The sequence below is a fragment of the Chiloscyllium punctatum genome, chromosome 14, assembly GCF_047496795.1.
Source record: "Chiloscyllium punctatum isolate Juve2018m chromosome 14, sChiPun1.3, whole genome shotgun sequence".
Taxonomy (NCBI): domain Eukaryota; kingdom Metazoa; phylum Chordata; class Chondrichthyes; order Orectolobiformes; family Hemiscylliidae; genus Chiloscyllium; species Chiloscyllium punctatum.
The window spans coordinates 7,122,697-7,148,171 of record NC_092752.1 but is presented as its reverse complement, the minus strand read 5'-3'; the positions used below and the strand labels follow the sequence as shown (position 1 = coordinate 7,148,171).

Here is a 25,475-nt window from a genome sequence, read left to right as displayed (position 1 = left end):
AAAAAATTTATTCAGAATTTCTAATCCTGTTTATGAGGCAGTAGAAAGAGCATGAACTCTTTGTGAGCACGAGATTTGGACCCCAAGTTTGCTACAGCAAAAGTGTTTTGTTGGCCAAAAGATAAGAAACAGAGGTCAGGTATAGATGGGCATTTCTCAGATTGGAGACAAGTTGAAAGTGGTGTTCCCCAAAGTTTAGTGTTGGAACCCTTTCTTTTTCTGATTTACATGGATGATTGGAAATGCGTTGAAGGCAAAACCTCTAAATCTGCAGATAATATTAAGCTAGAAAGCACAGTGAATTGTGAGGATGATGCTGAGTGGTTTCAGAGGGCCAAATGGACAGGCATCTGGCAGATGAAGTTCAATGCAAAGAAATGTGAAGTGAAGAATTTTGGTTGAGGAAACAATGAGAGACAATATAAGCTCAGTGGTACAACAGTGAGGGGAGTACAGGAGCAGAGGGACCTCGGGGTTCACGAGCACCACTCTCTGAAGGTGGCCAACCAAGTTGAAACAGTTGTTAAGAAGGCTGACAGGATTCTTGGGTTTATAAATTGAGGCATAGACTATAAAAGCAAGGAAGTGATGCTGCACCTCTACAAATCATTGGTCAGATTACATTTGAAGTGTTATGTTTAATTTTGGCTACCTCATTTAAGGAAGGATGTTATAGCCCCAGAGAGAGTGCAAAGGAGATTTATGAGAATGATACCAGGATTGAGGGATTTTAGATACAAGGAAAGATTAGGGAGACTGGGTTTATTCTCCTCGAGCAGAAAAGATTAAGAGGTGACCTTATTGAGGTGTTCAAAATGATGAACAATTTTGACAGGGTGAAGATGGATAGACTGTTTCCATTCACTGGAATGTCAGTAACTAGGGGTCACAATTTCAAGATTGTCAGCCAGACAATGAGGAGTGAGATGAAAAGCTCCTTTAACTCAGGAAGTTGTTCGGATTTGGAATGTGCTGCCTGGGACTGTGGTGGAGGTGGATTCCATAGGAGGTTTCAAAACAAAGCTGGATATAAATATATTCGATTAATTTGGAGGGCTACGGAGATAGGGCTGGAGAATGGGACTGGCTGCTTAGCTCTTTCGGGAGCCAGTATAAACACAATGGGTTGAATGGCCTCCTTCTGGATGGTGAGATTCTATTCTATTCCACATTTACAGTAAGACCTGGCCACTTGGGTGGTGCACTGGAAGGTCGTCAGGAACCTTTATCTTGAAGCTTTGAAGAAAGGTCTCACATTGGAGGTGTACAGGACTTTGGTCAGGCTACACTAGAGCGCTGTGTGCAGTTCTGGTCCCCACACTATAGGAAGGGGGTGATTGCACTGGAGGGGGGTGCAAAGGAGATTCACCAGAATGCAACAGTTCAGCAATGACGAGGCTGGATATGCTCAGGTTGTTTTCGTTGGAGCAGAGGAAGCTGAGAAGGGATCCCGATAGAGGTGTATATGATGATGAAGAGCATAGACAGAGTGGCTGGAAAGCAATTGTTCCCTCAGTCGAAAAGTCAAGAAAAATTTTAATGTGAAAGGCAGGAGGTTTGGAGGGGGCTTGAGGAAAGATGTTTTCGTGCAGAGGGAAGTGTGGTCTGGAATGCACTGCCTGGGAGGCTGATCAAGGTCAGAAATCCTACAACCTTTAAAAAGTACTTGGATGGACATTTTCAGTGTCATAACATTCTAGGCTGTTGTCCTAGTGCTGGAAACTGGGACTAGTGGAGGTAGCAGTATATGTTTGTGGTACAGACTCAATGGGCTGAAGGGTCTTTTCCATACTGCATGATTCAAAGTGTTAACCCTGTTGCTCTCTCCACAGGTAATGTCAGACCTGTCAGGTATCTCCAGCCTTCTCTGTTTTTGCAGCTGTAACAGCAATATTGGCTAGAAGGCATTTTGTGGAAATCCTGACCTGATAGAAAGAGCTATGTAAATGCAGACTTTAAGTTTCATATTTACTGAATTCATACCATCATGACTATAACACGTTTGGTTATATCTCCCATCTTAACAGCACTCTAGGCACCCCTGCACCATATGGGCCTCAACAATTCAAAACCTGATTCATTACCATGGGCAATTGAGGAAGGATAAGGAACATGGGCTCAGTCAACAATGCCCACATCTCCTGAATGAACTTATTTTTTAAAAGGTGATCCTAATTTAAATCATACTCTTTTTTTCAGGATGTCTTGCTAAAGTCACAGTTTTAGAATTGATTAGACTAGATTAGTGCGGCACGGTGGCACAGTGGTTAGCACTGCTACCTCACAGTACCAGAGACCCAGGTTCAATTCCCACCTCAGATGACTCTCTGTGTGGAGTTTGCACATTCTGTGTGTGGGTTTCTGCCGGGTGCTCTGGTTTCCTCCCACAGTCCAAAAATGTGCAGGTTAGGTGAATTGGCCATGCTAAATTGCTCCTAGTGTTAGATGAAGGGGTAAATATAGGGGAATGGGTCTGGGTTGCTCTTCGGAGGGTCGGTGTGGACTTGTTGGGCTGAAGGGTGAGCTTATTTATCTCTTCAGGCACTCTGCCTGTAGTCCTGATGAAGGGCCTTTGCCCGAAACGTCGACTTTCCTGCTCCTTGGATGCTGCCTGAACTGCTGTGCTTTTCCAGCACTACTCTAATCCAGAATCCTTGTTGGGCTGAAGGGTCTATTTCCACACTGTAAGTATTTTAAAATTCCCTACAGTGTGGAAACAGACTGACAGCAGTCAGCATTTACCGTCACCACCATACATAGCATTTTCACCGAAACACGTCCACAGGCTGCAGCTGCTCTCCAAGGCATCAGAGCAGGTGAGAGTGTGTGGCCGTTAAGAAGTCCATCAGAGGCTTCAAAAGTGTCTGGTGAGTGAATTAGTTCAGGCCTTAGGCTGGTGTTTGTGGACATTGATCGAATTATGGTGGTTGGGTTTATCAATTGGTCACCCAGGATGCTGCAAACCAGACCATCAACAAAGAGAATGCAGCTTTTTCTAGCTGGGCTTTGAACCTATTAACTGCAAATCGCATGGCAACTCCACATCTCTCTGTATTCCCACACCCCTGTAAGCTCTCCCAAAAATCCCCAAAGTTATACCCTTTCATTCACCTAAAAAATCAGTTTTTGATTTTCCCTTGGTTGAGAAGCTGTCAATAGTTAACTTGTGATAAATTTCCCTATTTCAATAACTATTGAATTGATCAAATCCTCCAAAACATGACTCATTTCTTCGGATTTCTTCTCTCTGTAGCTTTCCCTTCAAAGTTAAGGCTGCACAAGGCTTACTTAAGAATGTATTTATAGGTAAGTTTATTGTTTATTTGTTGATTCTCACTCCTACCTCTCTCACCTTGCTATGGTATTTTTACCCTTTAACTTGGAAAGGCGTGCAACAATTTCATTCAGTTAATTGGAACAAGTGCACCAATTATGTAAATACATCTCATGTTGCTGATCAGCAGATAATTAGACGAAACACATCTGTCCCCTCACTGGGGGGATATGAAAGGAAACGTGTCGTTGTTTAGGTGCAGTCTCCTGGGACACCGTATTTTAAACAGTGCGTTTGTTAAGCTTGTACTGTTGTGATTTGTCATTAATTAGAATGTATTCTTGCTGCACTTGTTGAGAGAATCCAGTAGAGGACTTCACTGAGAGCCAGTCAGAAGATTGTAAATGGCTTACGAGTGACTTAGATATATACAGTTTATAGCGCCATTCTCACAAAGATTATTTAAAAATGTAGGGGGAGTAGGCCATTTGGCCCTTCAAACCTGCTGCCCCCATCTGTTATTATCATGGCTGATCACCCATCTCAGTCCCTGATTCTGCTTCCTTGTTGACCTCTTTAGCCCAAAGAACTATATCTAACTCTGATCTAATGGTCACCATGTATTCTTTGTTCATTGTTGCATCTGCCATCCTCATCTGGTCTGGCCTACAAGTGACTCCACACCCACAGCAATGTGACTGACTCCTCATCACCCTTGGGGCAATTGGGGATGGGCAATAAATGCATCTGGAGCACAAGGATGCAGAAGTTATGCTGCAATTGCACAAAACCCTGGTTACACCCCACTTGGAGTACTGAGTGATCAGGGGACCACATCTTAGGAAGGATGGATTGGCCTTGGAGGGAGTATAACGTAGATTTACAATAATGATACCTGGATTTCAGGGGTGAGGTTATCAGGAAAGATTACCCAAATTAGGCCAGTTTTCTGTCGAATGTAGAAGGTTAAGGAATAGTCTCATCAAAGCCTTCAAGACATTAACAGGAAAAAAACTGCGTCGATAAAGATAAACTATTTCCACTGGTTGGGGATTCGAGAAAAATGGTGCGTAGTCTCAGAATGGCCAGACTGCTCAGAAGAGATGTTCGGAAGCAATTCTACACACAAAGGGTGGGAGAAGTTTGGAACTCTCTTACACAAACCACAATGAATGCTGGATCAGGTGTTAATTTTAAATCCGAGATCGACCTTTCTTTTTGTTAAGCAAAGGTTTATGGACCACAGATCAGCCATGATCTCATTGAATGGTAGAACAGGCTCAAAGGGCTGAATGGCCTCCTCCTATTTCTATAAATGCAGGCCTAGCCAGTGATGCCCACATCCCATGAACGAATAAAACAAATGAAACACAGTTGATTCAAAGAAGGCCATTCAGCCCCTTGAATATCTTCCTCTGTTCAATTAGGACATGTCCCTTAAGTCTAGATTACTTACAGTGTGGAAACAGGCCCTTCGGCCCAATAGGTCCACACTGACCCTTGAAGAGCAACCCACCCAGACCCATTTCTAACTAATGCACCTAACACTACGGGTAATTTAGCATGGCCTATTCACCTGACCTGCACATCTTTGGACTGTGGGAGGAAACCAAAGCACCTGGAGGAAACCCACGCAGACACGAGGAGAATGTGCAAACTCCACACAGACAGTTGCCTGAGGCGGGAACTGAACCCAGGTCGCTGGTGCTGTGAGGCAGCAGTGCTAACCACGGTGCCACTCATCTTAGCTACTCACTTTGGTTTCTAAACCTTAAGGGAGAAAAATTCTAATCATCTCAGCATTGAATTTTTCACTTGATCCCAACCACATCCACGGCCTGATTCACAGACTCCCCTCTCCTCACTCTATTTGTCCCAAAACTACAACTGTTTTGGAAGGGGGAAGAGGTCCAGAATTCCATAACCATGTGAAATGGGGGACAGATAGTATCCTATGCAAGCCGGATCGGGAGTCTCGCATGGTGTGTTGCCTGCCCGGTGCCAGGGTGTGGGACATCTCCGACCGGCTTGAAAGGATTTTGGAGCGGGAGGGGGAGGATCCAGTTGTTATGGTCCACGTTGGTACTAACAACATAGGCAAGACTAGGGTGGAGGACCTGTTTGGGGATTACGAAGCACTAGGCAGGAAATTGAAGCACAGGTCCTCAAGGGTCATAATCTCCGGATTACTGCCCGAGCCATGTGCCAATTGGCATAGGGACAAGAAAATTAGGCAAGTAAATACGTGACTAAGGGATTGGTGTGGGAAAGAGGGATTCCACTTCATGGGGCATTGGCATCAGTTTTGGAACAGGGGGGGGATCTGTACCATTGGGACGGTCTCCACCTGAACCGATCAGGTACCAATGTTCTAGCAAAGAGGATAAATCGGGTGGTCAGTAGGACTTTAAACTTCTGAGTTGGGGGAAAGGGAAAGTGAAAGCGACAGGGAGTATGGAGTTAAATGGAAAGATAAGCAGCAGGATAGCATGTTTCCAGGCGGATTTAAAATTGAGGCAGACTGGGAATGCAGAAAAAAGCAAGGATAACTTAGGACATCATATGACTTCCAATATCTCTAATGATAAGAAAGTTAGCATTAAGGCACTTTACCTGAATGTTCGTAGCATTCATAACAAAGCAGATGAACTAATGGCACAGATCATAGTGAATTATTATGATGTGGTAGGCATCACAGAGACGTGGTTACAGGGGGGTCAGGACTGGCAGTTAAACATCTAAGGATTTTCAACTTATCGAAAAGACAGGGAGGTCGGCAGAGGGGGTGGGGTTGCCTTGTTAGTTAAGAACAAAATTAAATCTATGGCACTGAATGGCATAGCGTCAGATGATGTGGAGTCTGTGTGGGTGGAATTGAGGAACCACAAAGGCAAAAAAACAATAATTGGAGTTGTGTACAGATCTCCTAACAGTGGTCAGGACCAGGGACGCACATGTACCGGGAAATAGAGAAGGCATGTCAGAAAGGCAAGGTCACAGTGATCATGGGGGACTTCAATATGCAGGTGGACTGGGTAAATAATGTTGCCAGTGGATCCAAAGAAAGGGAATTCATGGAATGCTTACAGGATGGCTTTTTGGAACAGCTTGTCATGGAGCCCACAAGGGAGCAGGCTATTCTGGACCTAGTGCTTTGCAATTAACCAGACTTTATAAAAGATCTTAAAGTAAGGGAACCCTTAGGAAGCAGTGATCATAATATGGTAGAGTTCAGTCTGGAGTTCGAAAGAGAGAAGGCAAAATCGGATGTAATGGTGTTACAGTTAAATAAAGGTAATTATGAGGGCATGAGAGAGGAACTGACAAAAATAGACTGGAAGCAGAGGCTAGCGGGGAAGACAGTAGAGCAAAAATGGCAGGAGTTTGTGGGTATAATTGAGGACACTGTACAGAGGTTCATCCCCAAGAAAAGAAAGATTATCCGGGGAGGGATTAGACAGCCATGGCTGACAAAGGAAGTCAGGAAATGTATTAAAGAAAAAGAGAGATCCTATAAAGTGGCCAAGAGCAGTGGGAAATCAGAAGATTGGGAAGGCTACAAAGACAAACAGAGGATAACAAAGAGAGTAATAAGAAAGGAGAGGATCAAATATGAAGGTAGGCTAGCCAGTAATATTAGAAAGGAGAGTAAAAGTTTCTTTCAATACATAAGAAACAAACGACAGGCAAAAGTAGACATTGGGCCACTTCAAACTGATGCTGGAAGCCTAGTGATGGGAGATAAGGAAATAGCAGGAGAACTTAACAAGTACTTTGCATCAGTCTTCACAGTGGAAGACATGAGTAATATCCCAACAATTAAAGGGAGTCAGGGGGCTGAGTTGAGTATGGTTGCCATTACAAAAGAGATAGTTCTAGAAAAGCTAAAAAGTCTTAAAATTGATAAATCTCCTGGCCCCGATGGGATACATCCTAGAGTTCTGAGAGAGGTGGCTGAGGAAATACGGAGGCATTGGTTGAGATCTTTCAAGAGTCACTGGAGTCAGGGAAAGTCCCGGATGATTGGAAGATCGCTGTTGTAACCCCCTTGTTCAAGAAAGGATCAAGACAAAAGATGGAAAATTATAGGCCAATTAGCCTAACCTCAGTTGTTGGTAAAATTCTAGAATCCATCATTAAGGATGAGGTTTCTAAATTCTTAGAAGAGCAGGGTCGGATTAGAACAAAACAACATGGATTTAGTAAGGGGAGGTCGTGCCTGACAAACCTGTTGGAATTTTTTGAAGAGGTGACAAGTAGGTTAGACCAGGGAAACCCAGTGGATGTGGTCTATCTAGACTTCCAAAAGGCCTTTGATAAGGTGCCACATGGGAGGCTGCTGAGCAAGGTGAGGGCCAATGTGTTCGAGGTGAGCTACTGGTATGGATTGAGGATTGGCTGTCTGACAGAAGGCAGAGAGTTGGGATAAAAGGTTCTTTTTCGGAATGGCAGCCGGTGACAAGCGGTGTCCCGCAGGGTTCAGTGTTGGGGCCACAGCTTTTCGCATTATATATTAATGATCTGGATGAAGGGACTAGGGGTATTCTAGCGAAGTTTGCAGATGATACAAAGTTAGGTGGACAGGCAGGTCGTACTGAGGAAGTGGAGAGGCTGCAGAAGGATCTAGACAGTTTGGGAGAGTGGTCCAGGAAATGGCTGATGGAATTCAACGTGAACAAATGCAAGGTCTTGCACTTTGGAAAAAAGAATAAAAGCATAGATTACTTTCTAAACGGTGAGAAAATTCGAAAAGCCAAAGTACAAAGGGATCTGGGAGTGCTAGTTGAGGATTCTCTAAAGGTCAACATGCAGGTTGAGTCCGTGATTAAGAAAGCGAATACAATGTTGTCATTTATCTCAAGAGGGTTGGAATGTAAAAGCAGCAATGTGCTACTGAGACTTTATAAAGCTCTGGTTAGGCCCCATTTGGAGTACTGTGTCCAGTTTTGGTCCCCACACCTCAGGAAGGACATACTGGCACTGGAATGTGTCCAGCGGAGATTCACACGGATGATCCCTGGAATGGTTGGTCTAACATATGAGGAACGGCTGAGGATCCTGGGATTGTATTCATTGGAGTTTAGAAGATTAAGGGGAGACTTAATAGAGACGTACAAAATAATACATGGCTTGGAAAGGGTGGATGCTAGGAAATTGTTTCCGTTAGGCGAGGAGACTAGGACCCGTGGACACAGCCTTAGAATTAGAGGGGGTAAATTCAGAACAGAAATGCAGAGACATTTCTTCAGCCAGAGAGTGGTGGGCCTGTGGAATTCATTACCGCAGAGTGCAGTGGAGCCGGGACGCTAAATGTCTTCAAGGCAGAAATTGATAGATTCTTGATGTCACAAGGAATTAAGGGATACGGGGAGAATGCGGGTAAGTGGAGTTGAAATGCCCATCAGCCATGATTGAATGGCAGAGTGGACTCGATGGGCCGAATGGCCTTACTTCCGCTCCTATGTCTTATGGTCTTAAAATATTTCCTGACAAGATTTCTGAAGGGAGTAGCTCAAACAGTGCTCTGTGCTTTCCCTCACCAGAGGAATACGATTTCTCTATGAGTCAGTGCATTACTTACACCAGCTTTTGAAGCTTGTTAATTTATATGTGGAGACTTTTGTTTTATAAAGTCCTTGTTACTCCTGTACAATCTGGGTCTTCGATTCAGTGTTTGGCATAAATCCAGACATTAATTGCCACGTGAAAGTGGTTATAATGATTAAGATGTGGGTTTCTCTGCTATCATATCTAATGATTATGGTCCATAATGGAGATCTATTGTGTTTTATTGCCTAGCTCGGTTCTTTGATCTGTTCCAAAATTGTGAAATAGATGTTACCAGCGCGGACGAACATAAGAAACCAGAGTAGACCATTCAGCCCTTTGAGCCTGCTTCGTCAGTCAATAAGATCATGGCTGGTCTGATGAGGCTTTAAGTCCATTTTATGCCTGTTCTTCAAAACTATTGACTCCATCATCAATCAAATATCTATCTATAAACAAAACCCGAAATAACTGTGGATGCTGGAAATTAGAAACAAAAATCAGAAATGCTGGAAAAGTTCAGCAAGTCAGGCAACGTCTGTGCAGAGAAGTCAGAGTTAATGATTCAAGTCCAGTGACACTTCCTCAGAACTGATAGTAGCTTCCTTACCAGAAATATCTGTTTAACCAGGCCCTGAATATATTCAATCACCCAACCTCCAAAGCTCTCTGGGTAAGGGAATTTCAAACATTAATGATCCTCAGAGAGATTAAGCTGGCCTTGAACTCTATCTTAAATGGATGACTCTTTATGTTTAAACTGCGTTCCCTGGGGAGTGGGCAAGGTTGCCCTAATGAGGGGTAATATTCTCCCAGCAACTACCCTGCTCAGACCTTGTGAAGTGATTATTCTTCAATAGAGAATCTCTCATTCTCCTGAACCGCCAATGAATTTGGGTTAAAGAAGAAGAGTTGTCAGTGGCCTGACTCCAATGGAAGCAAAACAAGAAGATGTTTCCATGGAGAAGGGATCCTTAGAAGTTTTAGAGTCATAGAAATTTTACAGCACAGGAAACAACCCTTCGGCCTATCTGTGCCAATCAGTCTTCAACATCCATCCATTCTAATTTCATCTTCCAGTACTTGGTCCATAGCCTTGTATGTTATGGCATTTCAACTGTTTCTCTATATAGTTCTTAACTATCTTGAGGGTTCCTTGTTCTATCACCCTATTGTTAGTGAGTTCACAATACCCACAGCTGTCTGGATTAATAGTTTATTTTCCCTCAACTGCTCTTTAACCTCTTTTCCTTGACAGTGAGTCCCCCCAGTTATTGGCCTCTCTGCTAAGGGGAAAGCTTCTCCCGATCTATCCTCTCTCCTCTCCTCCAAACTTTGTGCATTGGGGAGGTAATGGCCTAGTGGTATTATCGCTAGACAATAGTTCAGCTAAAGTTCTGGGCATCCTGGTTCAAATCCTACTATGGTGGAATTTGTAATTCAATCAAGAGAATCTTGAATTAAGAGTCTTGTAATGACCGTGAAATGATTGTCAGAGAAACCCATCTGGCGGCTAATGTTCTTTAGGGAAGGAAATCTTTACTTGGTCTGAACTACATGTGACTCTCTAACTGGAGGTTGACTCTTAATTGCTCTCTGAGATGGCTACGTTTCATGAGTGAATTAAAAAAAAAACTCAGTCAGATTCCTCCTCAGTCTCCTTTGCACTTAGGAAAGCAACAGCAGTCTATCTAGTCTCTTTACATAGCTGAAACATTGAAGCCCAGGCATTATCCTGATGAATCTCCTCTGTAACCTCTCTAGTGCAATCACATCCTTCCTATAGTGTGGTGGGCAAAACTCCACACAGTGCTCTGGCCTAATTAATGTTATATCCATCATAACCTCATTGCTCTTATATTCAATAGCTTACCTAATAAAGACAAGTATCCAATATGCCTCCCCATCCAGTACCACGGCAGCATGCTCCCTCCCCTGAAGCAGAGAGCCATACTGCTGAATTGGCACCACTCCAAATTTCCTGGTTCATCACTTTGTGGAATGGGAAATGGGGGATAACAATAAATGAGATGGATTGATCTCTGGATCTATTTCTCTGTTCATAGTCACACTCAGTGATCTCCTTGTTAGGACAGGAGTCTCTGATCACTAACTCTGCTGTCCCTTGCTTGGGCAGCCATTTGCCTGTCCATCTCACCCACTAGGTCAAGCCAGGCTGTACCCAACTCAAACTTCCACACAAACACATCCTCATTTGGGTTTCAAGTTTTGAAATAGTTGGAATTCAAAACCTTTTTTTAACAAGTATAATTCTGCATAGCCACAGAACTGTTAGTAATTTCTGTGTTGTTTGAATTATCTAGAATAACAGGTTGAAAAAAGGATATCATTCAAAGCTATTGCATATTTCTTTTCTTCCTCTTTGGATGATTGATTTGAATCGCTGTTACAGCAGTTACTCATCCCATCAGTCTCATTCCCTCCATCACGTCACTGTCACACGCCGACAATACAGTCTCAATCCTCGCTTGTCACAGTCTGATTCCTCTATCACAGTCACACTCCCCCATCACAGACACACTCCCCCATCACAGTCACACTCCCCCATCACAGTCACACTCCCCCATCACAGTCACATTCCCCCATCACAGTCACACTCCCCCATCACAGTCACACTCTCCATCACAGTCACAGTCCTCCATCACAGTCACAGTCCTCCATCACAGTCACACTCCCCCATCACAGTCACAGTCCCCCATCACAGTCACAGTCCCCCATCACAGTCACACTCCCGTATCACAGTGACAGTCCCCCATCACAGTCACAGCCCCTATCATAGTCACACTCCTCCATCACATTCTCACACCCCCATCACAGACACACTCCCCATCACAGTCTCACTCCCCCATCACAGTCACATTCCCCCATCACAGTCTCACTCCCCCATCACAGATACACTCCCCCCATCACAGTCTCACTCCCCCCCATCACGGTCTCACTCCCCCATCACGGTATCATTGTCCCATCACAGTCTCACTCCCCCATCACAGTCACACTCCCCCATCACAGTCACATTCCCCCATCACAGACACACTCCCCATCACAGTCACACTCCCCCATCACAGACACACTCCCCATCACAGTCACACTCCCCCATCACAGTCACACTCCCCCATCACAGTCACATTCCCCCATCACAGACACACTCCCCATCACAGTCACATTCCCCCATCACAGTCTCACTCCCCCATCACAGATACACTCCCCCCATCACAGTCTCACTCCCCCCCATCACGGTCTCACTCCCCCATCACGGTATCATTGTCCCATCACAGTCTCACTCCCCCATCACAGTCACACTCCCCCATCACAGTCACACTCCCCCATCACCGTCACATTTCCCCATCACAGTCACACTCCCCCATCACAGTCTCACTCCCCCATCACAGTCACATTTCCCCATCACAGTCACACTCCCCCATCACAGTCTCACTCCCCCATCACAGTCTCACTCCCCCATCACAGTATCATTCTCCCATCACAGCCTCACTCCCCCATCACAGTCACACTCCCCCATCACAGTCACATTCCCCCATCACAGTCTCACTCCCCCATCACAGTCTCACTCCCCCCATCACAGTCACACTCCCCATCACAGTCACACTCCCCCATCACAGTCTCACTCCCCTATCACAGTCACATTCCCCCATCAGAGTCACACTCCCCCATCACAGTCACACTCCCCCATCACAGTCACACTCCCCCATCACAGTCACACTCCCCCATCACAGTATCATTCTCCCAACACAGTCTCACTCCCCCATCAGAGTCTCACTCCCCCATCACAGTCTCACTCCCCATCACAGTCTCACTCCCCTATCACAGTCACATTCCCCCATCAGAGTCACACTCCCCCATCACAGTCTCACTCCCCCATCACAGTCTCACTCCCTTGTCACAGTCTCACACCTCATTAGCACAGTCTTACTCCCCCTAATCACAGTCTCACTCCCCCTAATCACAGTCTCACTCCTCCCTATCACAATCTCACTCCCCCATCACAGTCTCACTCCCCCATCACAGTCTCACTCCCTTGTCACAGTCTCACACCTCATTAGCACAGTCTCACTCCCCTTAATCACAGTCTCGCTCCCCTTAATCACAGTCTCACTCCCCTTAATCACAGTCTCACTCCCCTTAATCACAGTCTCGCTCCTGCCCATCTCATTTTTGACCACTCCCTTTCTCAAGAGATGGATCCCAACCTAAGGGATTGCTCTATAATGTAAAAATTTTACTAGTCATATGAGGAATGTTATTTACGTGATTTATTGCTGATTTATTTTGACAATGTTTGTTTTTTTTTGGTGGGGTCAGATTATTTCTTTCTCGGGGTAAAATGAAGGGGTTGTGTTTTGAAAGTAACTGTTTCAGCTTTCAAGGCATCTGTTTTGTGACATGCTGAGTTCGTAACTTTATTTTTCTGTTGACTGTGAGAAATGAATATTCTTTACTTGAAAGGCATAAATTGGGTTTCAAAATCCATTTACTGGAGGGGTGGGGATAGGGGCTGTGTGGGACCCTGGCGGATATTTAATGCAGGAATACCTTGCCAACCCTGGAGTCAGTTGGGCAGGAGGTCAAGTCGCTGAACCTCCAGTGACCTCATTTATAATCACGTGACATTGAGAGATTCCAAGTAAAGGTCACCAGACTGGAAACGTTACCTCTGCTTTCTCTCCACAGATGCTGCCAGACCCGCTGAGCTTTGCTAGCAAGCCCAGTTTGTATTTCTGATTTCCAGCATCTCTGCAGTTCTATTCAGTTTGGAAAAAATTTTCGACGTGAGGGTTACAGATCAAGTAGTGGTGGTTGCCTTTTCCCCAGGCTGGGGGATTTCAAGGCTAGGGGGCACATATTTAACGTGAGGGGAGAGAGATTTATAAAAGGACATCTGGTCTCCTTCTTTAGAGACCGCAATTTCCCTTCCCACGTGGTTAAAGATGCCCTCCAACGCATCTCGTCCACATCCCGCACCTCCACCCTCAGACCGAACGCCCCTGGTGCTCACCTTCCACCCTACCAACCTTCGCATAAACCAAATCATCCGCTGACATTTCCGCCACCTCCAAACAGACCCCACTACCAGGGATATATTTCCCTCCCCACCCCTTTCCGCCTTTCGCAAAGACTGTTCTCTCCGTGACTACCTGGTCAGGTCCATGCCCCCAAACAACCCACCCTCCAATCCTGGCACTTTCCCCTGCCACCGCAGGAACTGCAAAACCTGCACCCACACCTCCTCCTGCACCTCTATCCAAGGCCCTAAAGGAGCCTTCCACATCCATCAAAGTTTTACTTGCACATCCACTAATATCATTTATTGTATCCGTTGCTCCCTATGCGGTCTCCTCTACATTGGGGAGACTGGGCGCCTCCTAGCAGAGCGCTTTAGGGAACATCTCCGGTACACCCACACCAATCAACCACACCGCCCCGTGGCCCAACATTTCAACTCCCCCTCCCACTCTGCCGAGGACATGGAGGTCCTGGGCCTCCTTCACCGCCGATCCCTCACCACCAGACGCCTAGAGGAAGAACGCCTCATCTTCCGCCTCGGAACACTTCAACCCCAGGGCATCAATGTGGACTTCAACAGTTTCCTCATTTCCCCTTCCCCCACCTCACTCTAGGTCTAAACTTCCAGCTCAGTAACTGTCCCCTTGACTTGACCGGACTTGTCCTACCTGCCTATCTTCTTTTCCACCTATCCACTCCACCCTCTCCTCCTTGACCTATCACCTTTATCCCCTCCCCCACTCACCCATTGTACTCTATGGTACTTTCTCCCCACCCCCACCCTCCTCAAGCTTGTCTCTCCACGCTTCAGGCTCACTGCCTTTATTCCTGATGAAGGGTTTTTGCCCGAAACGTCGATTTCGAAACTACTTGGATGCTGCCTGAACTGCTGTGCTCTTCCAGCACCACGAATCCAGAATCTGGTTTCCAGCATCTGCAGTCATTGTTTTTACCTGGGTCTGTTTCTGTGCTGTATGACTTTATGATTGAGGCTGAGAGTGCGGTGCTGGAAAAGCACAGGTCAGGCAGCATCCGAGGAACAGGAAAGTCGATGTTTGGGGATCCGGATGCGCTTTTCCAGCAACACACTCTCGACTCTGATCTCCAGCATCTGCAGACCTCACTTTCTCCTTTATGATTTGGGCGGTCTAACCGCAATTCCAACTCTGACCATAAGGCGGGGCCTGTGACTGCTGTTCAGGCAGCTCAGGGTCATTCTACTCTGGACTGAATGGGTCACAGAGAAACTGGGCAGACCTGATATTAGGAGTCCCTGTCTCTCCCCTCCATCCTCACATCTCCAATGTCCCCCCTCCTCCTTCCCAACAACACATAATCTGTGGTAAATAACAAGAGGATGAGTCCCCTCATGGGAGAGTCAAGGGCCAGAGGGTATTGTCTAAGAATAGAGGGGTGACCCTTTTAAGAGTGAGTTGAGAAGAATTCCTTGTAACAGCTTTCGATTCAGCACGCTCTCAAAAGGAACAGAGCAGCCACCAAGCACAGTCGGCCTGCTGTCTGTGGCTTGCAATCATTGCTGACCCAGGTTGGAGATGCGATTTCACCCACCATAAAACTGGGCCGCTACTGGAGCACACCTCCCAGTGTTTTATTCTACCAACACACAGAGAGGGTGTGTTGTATGAGACAGCAGCAGCCAGCACTCTGTAGTAAATCCCCTGATTATCTTCAAAGGTTAACCATAAACATTCCCCAGACACATTCCCATTCGGAATCAGTGAAGAACGCTGTACACCAGTGTCTCCAATTTGAATATGAAGGAAAAGTGGCATTAGAAGTTATTAATAATTTAACCTTGGCATCATGCTGCATTGCTTAAGTGGGAACACCTGGGTGATGAACAAACATTGTTTATTTATTCAATGGAGAAAAGATAATGCTCTTCAATATTTAAGTAATATGCAGATCTGCACAAGAAAATGGGAAAGCATGTCTGACGTTAAGGCACAAATAGTATTTAATAATTAAATAGTCTGAGTCTTCACAGAAGTTTGGAACAATTCATGCCGTTAACTGAGAGAACACAGGACACAGCTAACAGCTAAAAACCATGTTGTATCTCAATGTTACAAACTGTTTTTTGTAACACTTACACACGAGTATTAACTTGCATATGCCTTGCAGTATCTTCCCACTGTCATCACTCCAACAACAACTTATATTTCCTGGGCGCCTCTCCCATAATGAGACCTCCCACGTCCCCACATGGATGCAGGGTAAAACAATCGATGATGATGATTAGCTGCAGAAGGCAGAAATAGGTAAAATGGCCTCCAAACTTGGTCCAAGGCTTTAAAAAGGAAAGAAAGGTGGAGAGATTTAGAAGAGATTTCAAAGTTTGGGAGCTGGGCAGCAGAAGGTATGGGTGCCAGTAACAGAGAGATTAAAAGCACGGGATGATCGAGGTCAGAATGAGAGAGAGTCCAGATATCTCCAGAGCAGTTGGAGGGGATTGCAGAGATAGGGAGGGGGTAAGGCCATGGAAGGATTTGAAAATAAGGGTGAGAATTTTATATTCTTGACAGAGAATCACTGCAGGTCAACACAAAACAGGAGAAATAGATGGATGTACTTGGTATGAATTAGACACAGGCAGAAGAGTTTTTGGATAGCTTCCAGTTTACAGAGTGTGTGCGAGGTCAGCCATGTGTGTGCTGGAATAGTTAACGTTAGAGTTCACAAAGGCACAAGGATCTACTAAATCAATAAAGACGGCATAATCAAATGACAATTGTGAGTCATTAAACAACGCAAAGAAGAAACTAATGGGTAAGAGAATGTCAAGTAAAAGTTCCTCTCTGTTGCCTGTTCCTACAAATTCAGTTTAGTCTCGTATCCACGATCAAGCAAGGATTAGTGTCCTGCTAAGCCCATGAACTCCAAGAAGACAAGGGTAGTAGGTGCACACTAACACTGTCCAAGTTCTCTTCCATGTTACACAATCCCCTGACTCAGAATTATATCACTGTTCCAGGGTCAATAAACTGAGTCTCCCTCCCCAACAGCACTGTGGGTATACCTGCACCACACGGACCTTCTTTAAAAAAAAGCTAATTCATAGGATTTTGGCATCATGGCATTTATTGCCCATCCCAAATTGCCCAGAGGACAGTTAAGAATTAATCCCATAGCTATGGGTCCAGAGTCACAAGTAGGCCAGACCAAGTAAGGATGACAGATTTCCTTCCCACACAAACAACATGGTGTTTTCCTGACAATGAACAGTGTTTATATGGTCAGCAGCTCTTTACTCCAGATCCTTATTCAATTAAAATTCCATCACATGCCATAGTGAGGCTTGAACCCACTTTGCGGGAATATTGCTCTGAGATTCTGGAATGTTAGTCCTGCGACATTACCACCATGCCACTGCCTCCCACTGTGCAGCAGTTCATCACCACCTTCTGAAGGAGCAGTGAGGTAAATGCTGGGCAAGCCATCCACACTCACAGCCCGACAAGCATTTGTTTAAAATGTCGAGCTAAGTTATCCTTCAGACTTTTTATCAAAATTTTATGCTGAAAGAATACCTTTGGAATGTATGAGCTGGCTTGTTGAGTAGTCTCAGAGCATTTTCCAAATTGTTGGACTCTACCACATTCCTGTAAAAGGTCTTAGACACTTAATGCTCAGCATCAATGATCGAATGGAAAGCTATGAACATACAGGTGAGGTAAGGAACTCGGCCATTTGGCCCTTCATGTCTCTTCCACCATTCAATAAGATCATGGCTGATCCAACTGAAGGCTGGGCATTCCTACTATTGGCAATTGAGGAAAAATTGGATTCCAGAGGTTTACTGATCAATACATATCTCACATAATGGACAGGACGGAATGACAATAGCTTTGAAATGTCTGACGCCTTTGTGATGGGTCTGAATCTCTGAGGCCTGATGATAGGGAGGAGGAGAAAAGGCTGGAACCTGGTGGAATTCTTGGATATCCTGCTTGGTTGGCTGCTTCCTTCAGTCCCTATTATCCCATCCCCGCTCCCATCTGAGAAGCCTTATCAACCCATCAGCAGCAAGCACAAGACAGGGTGTGCCTCTGATCTGACGTACAGTTCCTTGCAGTTCTGATGGGCCCTGGGAGTGCCATGGTGGCTCAGTGGTTAGCACTGCTGTCTCACAGCCCCAGGGCCCCAGGTTCGATTCCAGCCTCAGGCAACTGTCCATGTGGAGTTTGCACGCTTCCTTCCACAGTCACAAAGATGTGCAGATCAGGTGAATTGGCCATGTTAAATTACCATAGTATTAAGTGCATTAGTCAGAGGGAAATGGGTCTGGGTGGGTTAATCTTCGGAGGGTTGGTGTGGACTTGTTGGGCTGAAGGGCCTGTTTCCACACTATAGGGAATCTAATCTAATCTAAAGTGTGAATCACAGAATCCTGACAGTATGGTATGGGCGGGGAGATGGTTCTGATTGCACACCTAGTGACCGAATGTTCCAAGTTCATTACATATCTTTGAGGGGCAGATCTGCCCTGGCCCATGTGGATATGAGTGCAATATTCTGCAATGCAGAACCACAACTGGATTGTATTTGATTTGGAGTGGGAAACTTCCAGTGTCACCCTGCAGCCTCCTGGAATAACAAGATTCTCAGAGAAAATGTTGGGGAGTGTGTTGAAGTAACATCCTTTTGCCTTAAAGCAACAGTGGAGAGTGTAAAGTAACCGGCTGGTTTAGTGCTATTGGATAACGGAAAGTTCACTCATTTTCCAAATGCTCCCTGCAAAGAAAGCGGTGTTGGGTAGCCATTGGCCAGAGAGTCGGAGTTGGATGGTGGGGAGGTGGGGGGGTGGGGGGTGGGGGTTGGTGTGGGGCGACTGGGGACAGAGATGCTGTCGGTGGTTGGCCTCACAAGGTGGCACAGTGTTAGCACTACTGCCTCACAGTGCCAGAGACCTGGGTTCAATTCCTGCCCCAGGCAACTGCCTGTATGGAGTTTGCACATTCCCCCTTGTCTGCATGAGTTTCCTCTGGGTGCTCCGGTTTCCTCCCACAGTCCAAAAATGTGCAGGTTAGGTGAATTGGCCATGCTAAATTGCCCATAGTGTTATGTGAAGGGGTAAATGTAGGAGAATGGGTCTGGGTGGGTTGCTCTTCAGAGGGTCGGTGCGGACTTGTTGGGCTGAAGGGCCTGTTACCACACTGTAAGTCATCTAATCTAATCTAAAAATCTAATGTATATGTAACTAACCCTCCTGGAGTATTCCCAAACGGTGTTGGCAACTCCAGATTCCGTGGAAGGCAGCCCAACCTTTGAAAACAGGGGATGTCAAAGCCATTGAAGTGAACCACTGAGTCCACTCAGGACCAGGAAAGGGAACAGTTTGCAAATGTCTCCACTTGAGTCCAGTAAATCAAGAGAATTTGTCTGCAGTGCATGTTTTAACTAGATTCAAATCCATTAATCTTTACCGATCAAGCTTTTCAGCCAGAAGCACATAGTAACTACTTTATTACAACTCATTAATCATATTAGGTTCTATTTATTTAAAAGTATGGCTTCATATTAACCTCTGAGCAAATCCTGCCAGGGTGGCTCAGTGGGGCAATTGCATTTGGAGGCACGTCTTGCAGAAACTCACCTCAGCCAATGGGATTCCTTCAGGGGGACGACACTGAAGCAGAACTTCCTGCTCGATTGATACCTCTTTCCCCAGTGGTTCCTGTTCAAAGGTCTTCCGTAGATCTGAACAACAGATGAGACAGGTCATTAACCTCCAACTTACAGCTGTAAATTCTTACAGGTGGGAAAGGTAACCATCAGCAGAGAAGCTGTCTTGCACTGACTCTGTTGCCCTTATGATGTGACCAGTGCCACAGTCTACTGGTACTAGAATGGTAATGCAAGACAATTCATAATGGTATGAAGGTGTAGGGGTACTGTACGTTTAAGAGAGTTGAAAAATCTAGCAAGGACTGAGAGAAGAACAGAGAGTCTAGGACAAGGTAACTATGTAACATTTGGTAAAAACAGCTAGAGTAGATGGGTTGTCATGAGACAAAAACAAATTCAAATTCAGCCAATCAGTTTAAATTATGTCCCAAGATATCAAACTCCAATTAAGTTTGAATTTAGTATTTTGACAGTATTAAAACCAATGAAATGATCTGATGTTTTGGGGCATAAATATCAGACATTTTGAACAGTTAGCCAGAGCGGCAAGGAGAGCTGTCAAAAGACCAACAGATGTAGGCTGTGAGTGAGAGCTCTCTGAGAGGTACCTGTCTGGAGAAGGAGTTTACACAGAGGAAAAAAGAACTAACACCGACCTGGACAGAAAATCTGCAGAGGAAATGCAGGAAAGCTAACTGGTTTTGAAACATGATTATTTTTCTGTAAATCATAATCGGGATTTATTTAATTGGACAAATATTGTAGGGAGGATGTAAAATATAGGTTTAAGAGAAAAGAGTTGTAAATAGTTGTTAGTTAATATTCTCTGTTAGACATAAAAAGTTAATGTTTACTTAAAATAGTGACTTTTGGGATAGTTCTTTGGCTCTCGAATTTTAACAGATTATTACTCGGGATGAATCTTATCTGTGTTGCTGGTTTAAATTAGCAGAGGGGTCTACCCCGTGTTGTATCAGTTAACAATGTGGGCGGTTGGAGTCTAAACCTCAGTCTGAGTGTTTGATTTCACTCAACTCAACTCAATTGGAGATGGCCAACAAAGAATGGTTTTAGCAGAGAAAGAGGATATTTGCCCCATGGTGCCCAGAAACTGGTGCCTCTCCCCTCCGCCATTGCCCTGGACACTGCAAGCTTGGAAATGTTTGCATGCTTGTCCAATTCCAAAAAGCAAATGTTTTTCTTTGTGTTGTCCTTTGTGGCTTTTTGCAATCTACTTCAACTCTGCATCTTCTGCCAATGGGAAGAGCTGCTCTCTGTCTACTCTGTCTCGATATCACATAGCTTCAGACACCTCTTCTCCATCTAAGCAGAACAACCCCAGCTTCCTACATCAATCAACATAACTGAAGCCACTGGATTGTTGTTAAAAATGCAACAAGTTGATTTTGAGACAGAAAAACTCAAACTTTATCTGATCGAGACTGCAGTAACTATACTGTCTTAACTGCTACATACTGTAACAGCACAGCACCCACTTAGTCATAAATAAATAGGTCACCACATGATTGCAGTGATACAGGAAGGTGGATTGTCACCACTTTCACAAGGTAGTTAGACCCTACAGTGAGAGCTAAATCCCATAAATGGATAAAAAGATAGGGATGATGCTAATAATCAAATTCCACCTTCCATCCACTGACTCCATCTGCACTTCTCATGCCTTGGGAAGGCAGCCAACACCATCAAAGACCTCTCCAGCACCACTCTAATCCCAGTTACAATCTCTTTCACCATTTTCCGTCAGGCAGAAGATACAAAAACTTAACCCATGTACCAGCAGATTCATGAACAGCTTCTTCCCCACTGCTATTAGACTGCTGAATGGACCTCTCTAACTTCAAATCTAACATTGATCTGGCTTTCTGTGCACCTTCTTTGGAGCCGGAATTTTGCATTCCTCACTCTATTCCATCACTTTATGGTCGTGGTGTGGCATGATCTGCCTGTACTTCACACAAAACAACACTTTTCACTGTACCCAGGTACATATGACAACAATAAATCAAATAAGACAACATCATCTGTCAGTTATAAAACTTACATTATAGATTTCCTTACAACACACAATGAGTTTAGTTTAGCTCCCGTTAATTCTGATATCTCTCTGTCTCTCTCTCTCTCTCTGCACCTTCTCTGTTCTGCTACCCTGATGCACTTTGTGTGGTACAATCTGCCTGTAGAGCACACAAAACAACACTTTTCACTGTATATCGGTACACATGACAACAATAAATGAATGAATCAATCAATTAGTCTCTGAGACAATGGGTTATGGATTTAAACTAAGAGTCCTGAACACATAACTGAGCCTGAGACTTCAGTGCAGCGTTAAGGTGCTGTTGAATGGTTGGAGGTGCTGTGTTTCAGAAGGAACATTAAAACAAGACCCTCTTAAAAGGATGTAAGAAATACCATCAAGCCATTTCAACAGAGAGCTCTTCCTTGATATCCTGACGAATACTTCTCCCTTAACCAACATCCCATAAACAGATTATTGGGCCAATATTACATTAATGGCCATTGTATTTCCTACATTACAGCTGTATTCCTGATGAAGGGCTTTTGCCCGAAACGTCGATTTTACTGCTCCTCGGATGCTGCCTGAACTGCTGCACTTTTCCAGCATCACTCTAATCCAGAATCTGGTTTCCAGCATCTGCAGTCATAGTTTTTACCTACATTACAATAATGACAAGTCTTCACAAAGTTTATTGTCATTTGGAGTATGTGAAAGGCACTAAATGAATGAAATTATTTTGAAATAATGAGAACATGTAGAAATAATAAAAGCTCACATTTTAATAAATATATTTGTCTACCAATTGAAATAATGTCCCAGTAGATTAATGCAGAATCGGAACATGTTGAAATCTTGTGTAGTGATCATAGAATAGAAGATATGAACTAGGGACAGGAACACAATCTATAGGCAGAAAATAAAACAAAGAACTACAGATGCTGGAAACCTGAAAGAAAAACAGAAATTGATGGAGAAACGCAGCAGGTCTCTCAGCAAAGGGAAAGTAGAGTTAACGTTTCGAGTCCAATGGCCCTACTTCAGAACTGATAGTAGCTCGGAAAAGATAGTATATATGCTGATGATAGGAGGGAATGGGGAGAAGGAGCGAGCAGATAGATGGACAGAGACCTGAGAGACAGAAAGCAAGTTACACAAAAAAAGTGATTATTGATTGTAAGCCAGGGAAGTAGGAAAGCTAATAACGGAGACAATGAGTAGCTGACAATGGGTTGGCTGAGCTGAAAGCAGCCTACATCACGACAATCTACAGACAACCTGTGTAAAAAGAAGAGAACTCGGGGGACAAAAAAAATTAAAACATTATCTGAGTTAAATCTTCAAACTTAACAAACAAAGAAGGTATTGGAGAAACTCAGCAGGTCTGACAGCATCTGTGGAGACAGAGTCAATGTTTCAAGCCAGGTATAACATTTCTTCAGAACTGAAAGAAGATTCATGTTAGACTTGAAATGTTGATTTTGTTTCTCTCACTGCAGATGCTGCCAGACCTGCTGAGTTTCTCCAGCACTTTCAGTTTATATGTCAAATCTCCAGCATGTGCAGCACAGTGCTTTTATCTTAGTCCCCAAAGAATTAGCAAATGGCCCACCCTTGACATGCCAGCCAAAACTTGAGGGTTGCCAAAGGTGTAACATAATGTTTTGATTTTCTCCTTGGCACAGGTGGTGAGCAGGAAATGTATGGGTGGCACCTGACTGGACGTCTAGCTCCTGATTCTGCCAATAGCTTGCAGCGCAGTTCATTTTGTAACTCTGAATCAAAACTTGTGTCTCTTCAACAAACATCCTGTAAAACAGGCACTCTCCTTTTTCCCAGAGTGGTTTTAGTTTTACAGAACTGGGCTGGGTTATTAAAGGAGGCTATAAACGGTCTTTGGATGAGTGACATGCTCCTTAAATTGCTCCCCTTAGTGTCTCCATCCTCTCTGGCTGTCCTCTTCCTTAAAGATGCTCTCGTATATTTACCCCTTTCACTAACTGGGTCATCTGCTCTTTCTGACTTTGTATCAAATTTTGCTTCTTTCTCTGATGCAAAGTGGAATAGAATCATTAGACAACTTAATGCACAGAAAGAGGCCATGCATTGTTTTGATATAAAACAAAGAACTGTGGATGGTGAAAATCTGAAACACAAAACAGAAAGCGTTGGAGAAACTCAACAGGTCTGGCTGCATCTGTGCAGAGAAAAAAAATAAAGTTAACACTTTGAGTCCAGTAACCCTTCTTTAGGACATTATTCTGGTACGCTAAGTGGGGGCTACTTAAGTGCGGGGTACTGTTGTTGTTATTTCAGGGGTCAGCTGAGGGTGTGATTTCCTGAATGCCCACAGCAAGTGAGGCTGCAGCAGTGTGCATGTTGTTAGCACTGTATTAGTGCAGACTGTGCAATGGCTCTTTGTAAGCTGCAGAAAGCTTTTACCTTGTGAGAGATTGGACAGCAACGATGTGCTTTGATTCATTGCACCTTCGAAAGTGAACAAAGTACTATTTGTTGGACCGTCAATCTTGCAATGATTTATCAGTTTCTATGGGAAAAATCAAATTTTTTTTGTCTTCCAGTAGTCCCATTACCAATATTTGACAACTGCTTCAATCAGTGACATGATGTGTCATTGTTGAAAAAAAACATACATGGAGCCCCATTCTGGTTCCAGCAGATGTCTGGAACATACAGCCCTAACATTGCAAGGCATGCCAATGAGCCAGTTTTCTCCTGATCCTGTTCCCTGTATCAGCACTATCAGCTGCTGTAGGTTTGGGGCTATATTGATTGTAACAAGGTCCGTCAGCTGGGAATCATCGAATACAAGTTCCCTGACTGAGGCTGTTAACCTGGTCCAATCAGGGAGTCCAGGCTGACAGATATATACAGGAGTGTTACTGGCACCTGTGGAATTAATTTAATGTAAATTCAGAGCCTACAACAGTAGGTCAGAGGTTAGGATTCAAAAAAAAAGAAAAAAAAAAGAAAAAGAAAAAAAAAGCAGGAGGGTCACACAGCATTGCCCTTTGATGTGAAGGGCAGTGCTTGTCACTGGCCACTCGGGTGTTTTCCCTTTTGAGAATAATAATAAAAAAATAAACAGGAGTGTTCACCAACACCCTGGAGCTGTTCGGGGAGAGGTGGGCAACGCAGGAAGTGGAGTGCATTATTTCCCCCTCCTACTCTACTTCGATTTAATCCCTGCCCTCCCCTTCACTGTTTGATCATACAGCATTGCCCTTTGATGTGAAGGGCAGTGTTTGTCACTGGCCACTCGGGTGTTTCCTATCTTCCTGGTGGTGGAAACTGAATAAAGATTAGTGCACCTCGTGTCTCTCACTGTGTCTCACACCTGCACACACACACCATGGGTGCTGAGGAAAAAATAAGTACTACCGCAGTTAGGCGGTAGTGGGGGGGAGTTTAAAAAATTAAATAAAAAAAGAGAAGAAAAAAAAACAGGAGTGTCGGGGGTCTGCTCCTGGGAACTGGTAATGTGCTAGTTGCATCAGGGTCATGTAAATAAAGGGTGACAGGATATTGGCCTTTGTAGAGTTATTTCAGGGATATGGTGACAGTGGGAATTTGGCTCTATAAATGCATCCTTTAGAGATAGGTCATAGAAGTTGATCAGATTTTCCCAGTCGATTTCTAGTTTCTTGATTAGATTGGAATTGTGAGTGGGAGAGGAGTGCCAGATCAAGTAAGTGAAGGCAGGTAGTCAGTAGCAGGCCTGAGACCCCTCCCCTGGTGGCCTTGGGTGGGTGAGGTCTACCCTATCACAGGACCAGCCATCAGACCCTCTCCCACACTTGTAGCTTGGCTGCGTTTTCACTTTCATTAAAGTTTCTTTAAAAATGGTCAATGCAGCAAATACTTTTATTATGTATTCATGGGATGTGGGTGTTGCTGGATAGACCA

At 44.5% G+C, this 25,475-nt stretch overlaps 1 protein-coding gene across 4 annotated transcripts in view; it reads right to left on the bottom strand.

The window, feature by feature from the left end:
* The window catches only part of LOC140485579 (netrin receptor UNC5C-like), a 419,631-nt gene that overhangs the window by 92,138 nt on the left and 302,018 nt on the right, over positions 1–25,475 (bottom strand). For all 4 annotated transcript variants that reach the window (XM_072583830.1, XM_072583831.1, XM_072583832.1 and 1 more), the window contains exon 4: positions 19,479–19,582. In XM_072583830.1, coding sequence (XP_072439931.1) covers positions 19,479–19,582 — 104 coding nt within the window. The remainder of the gene's footprint in view (positions 1–19,478; positions 19,583–25,475) is intronic.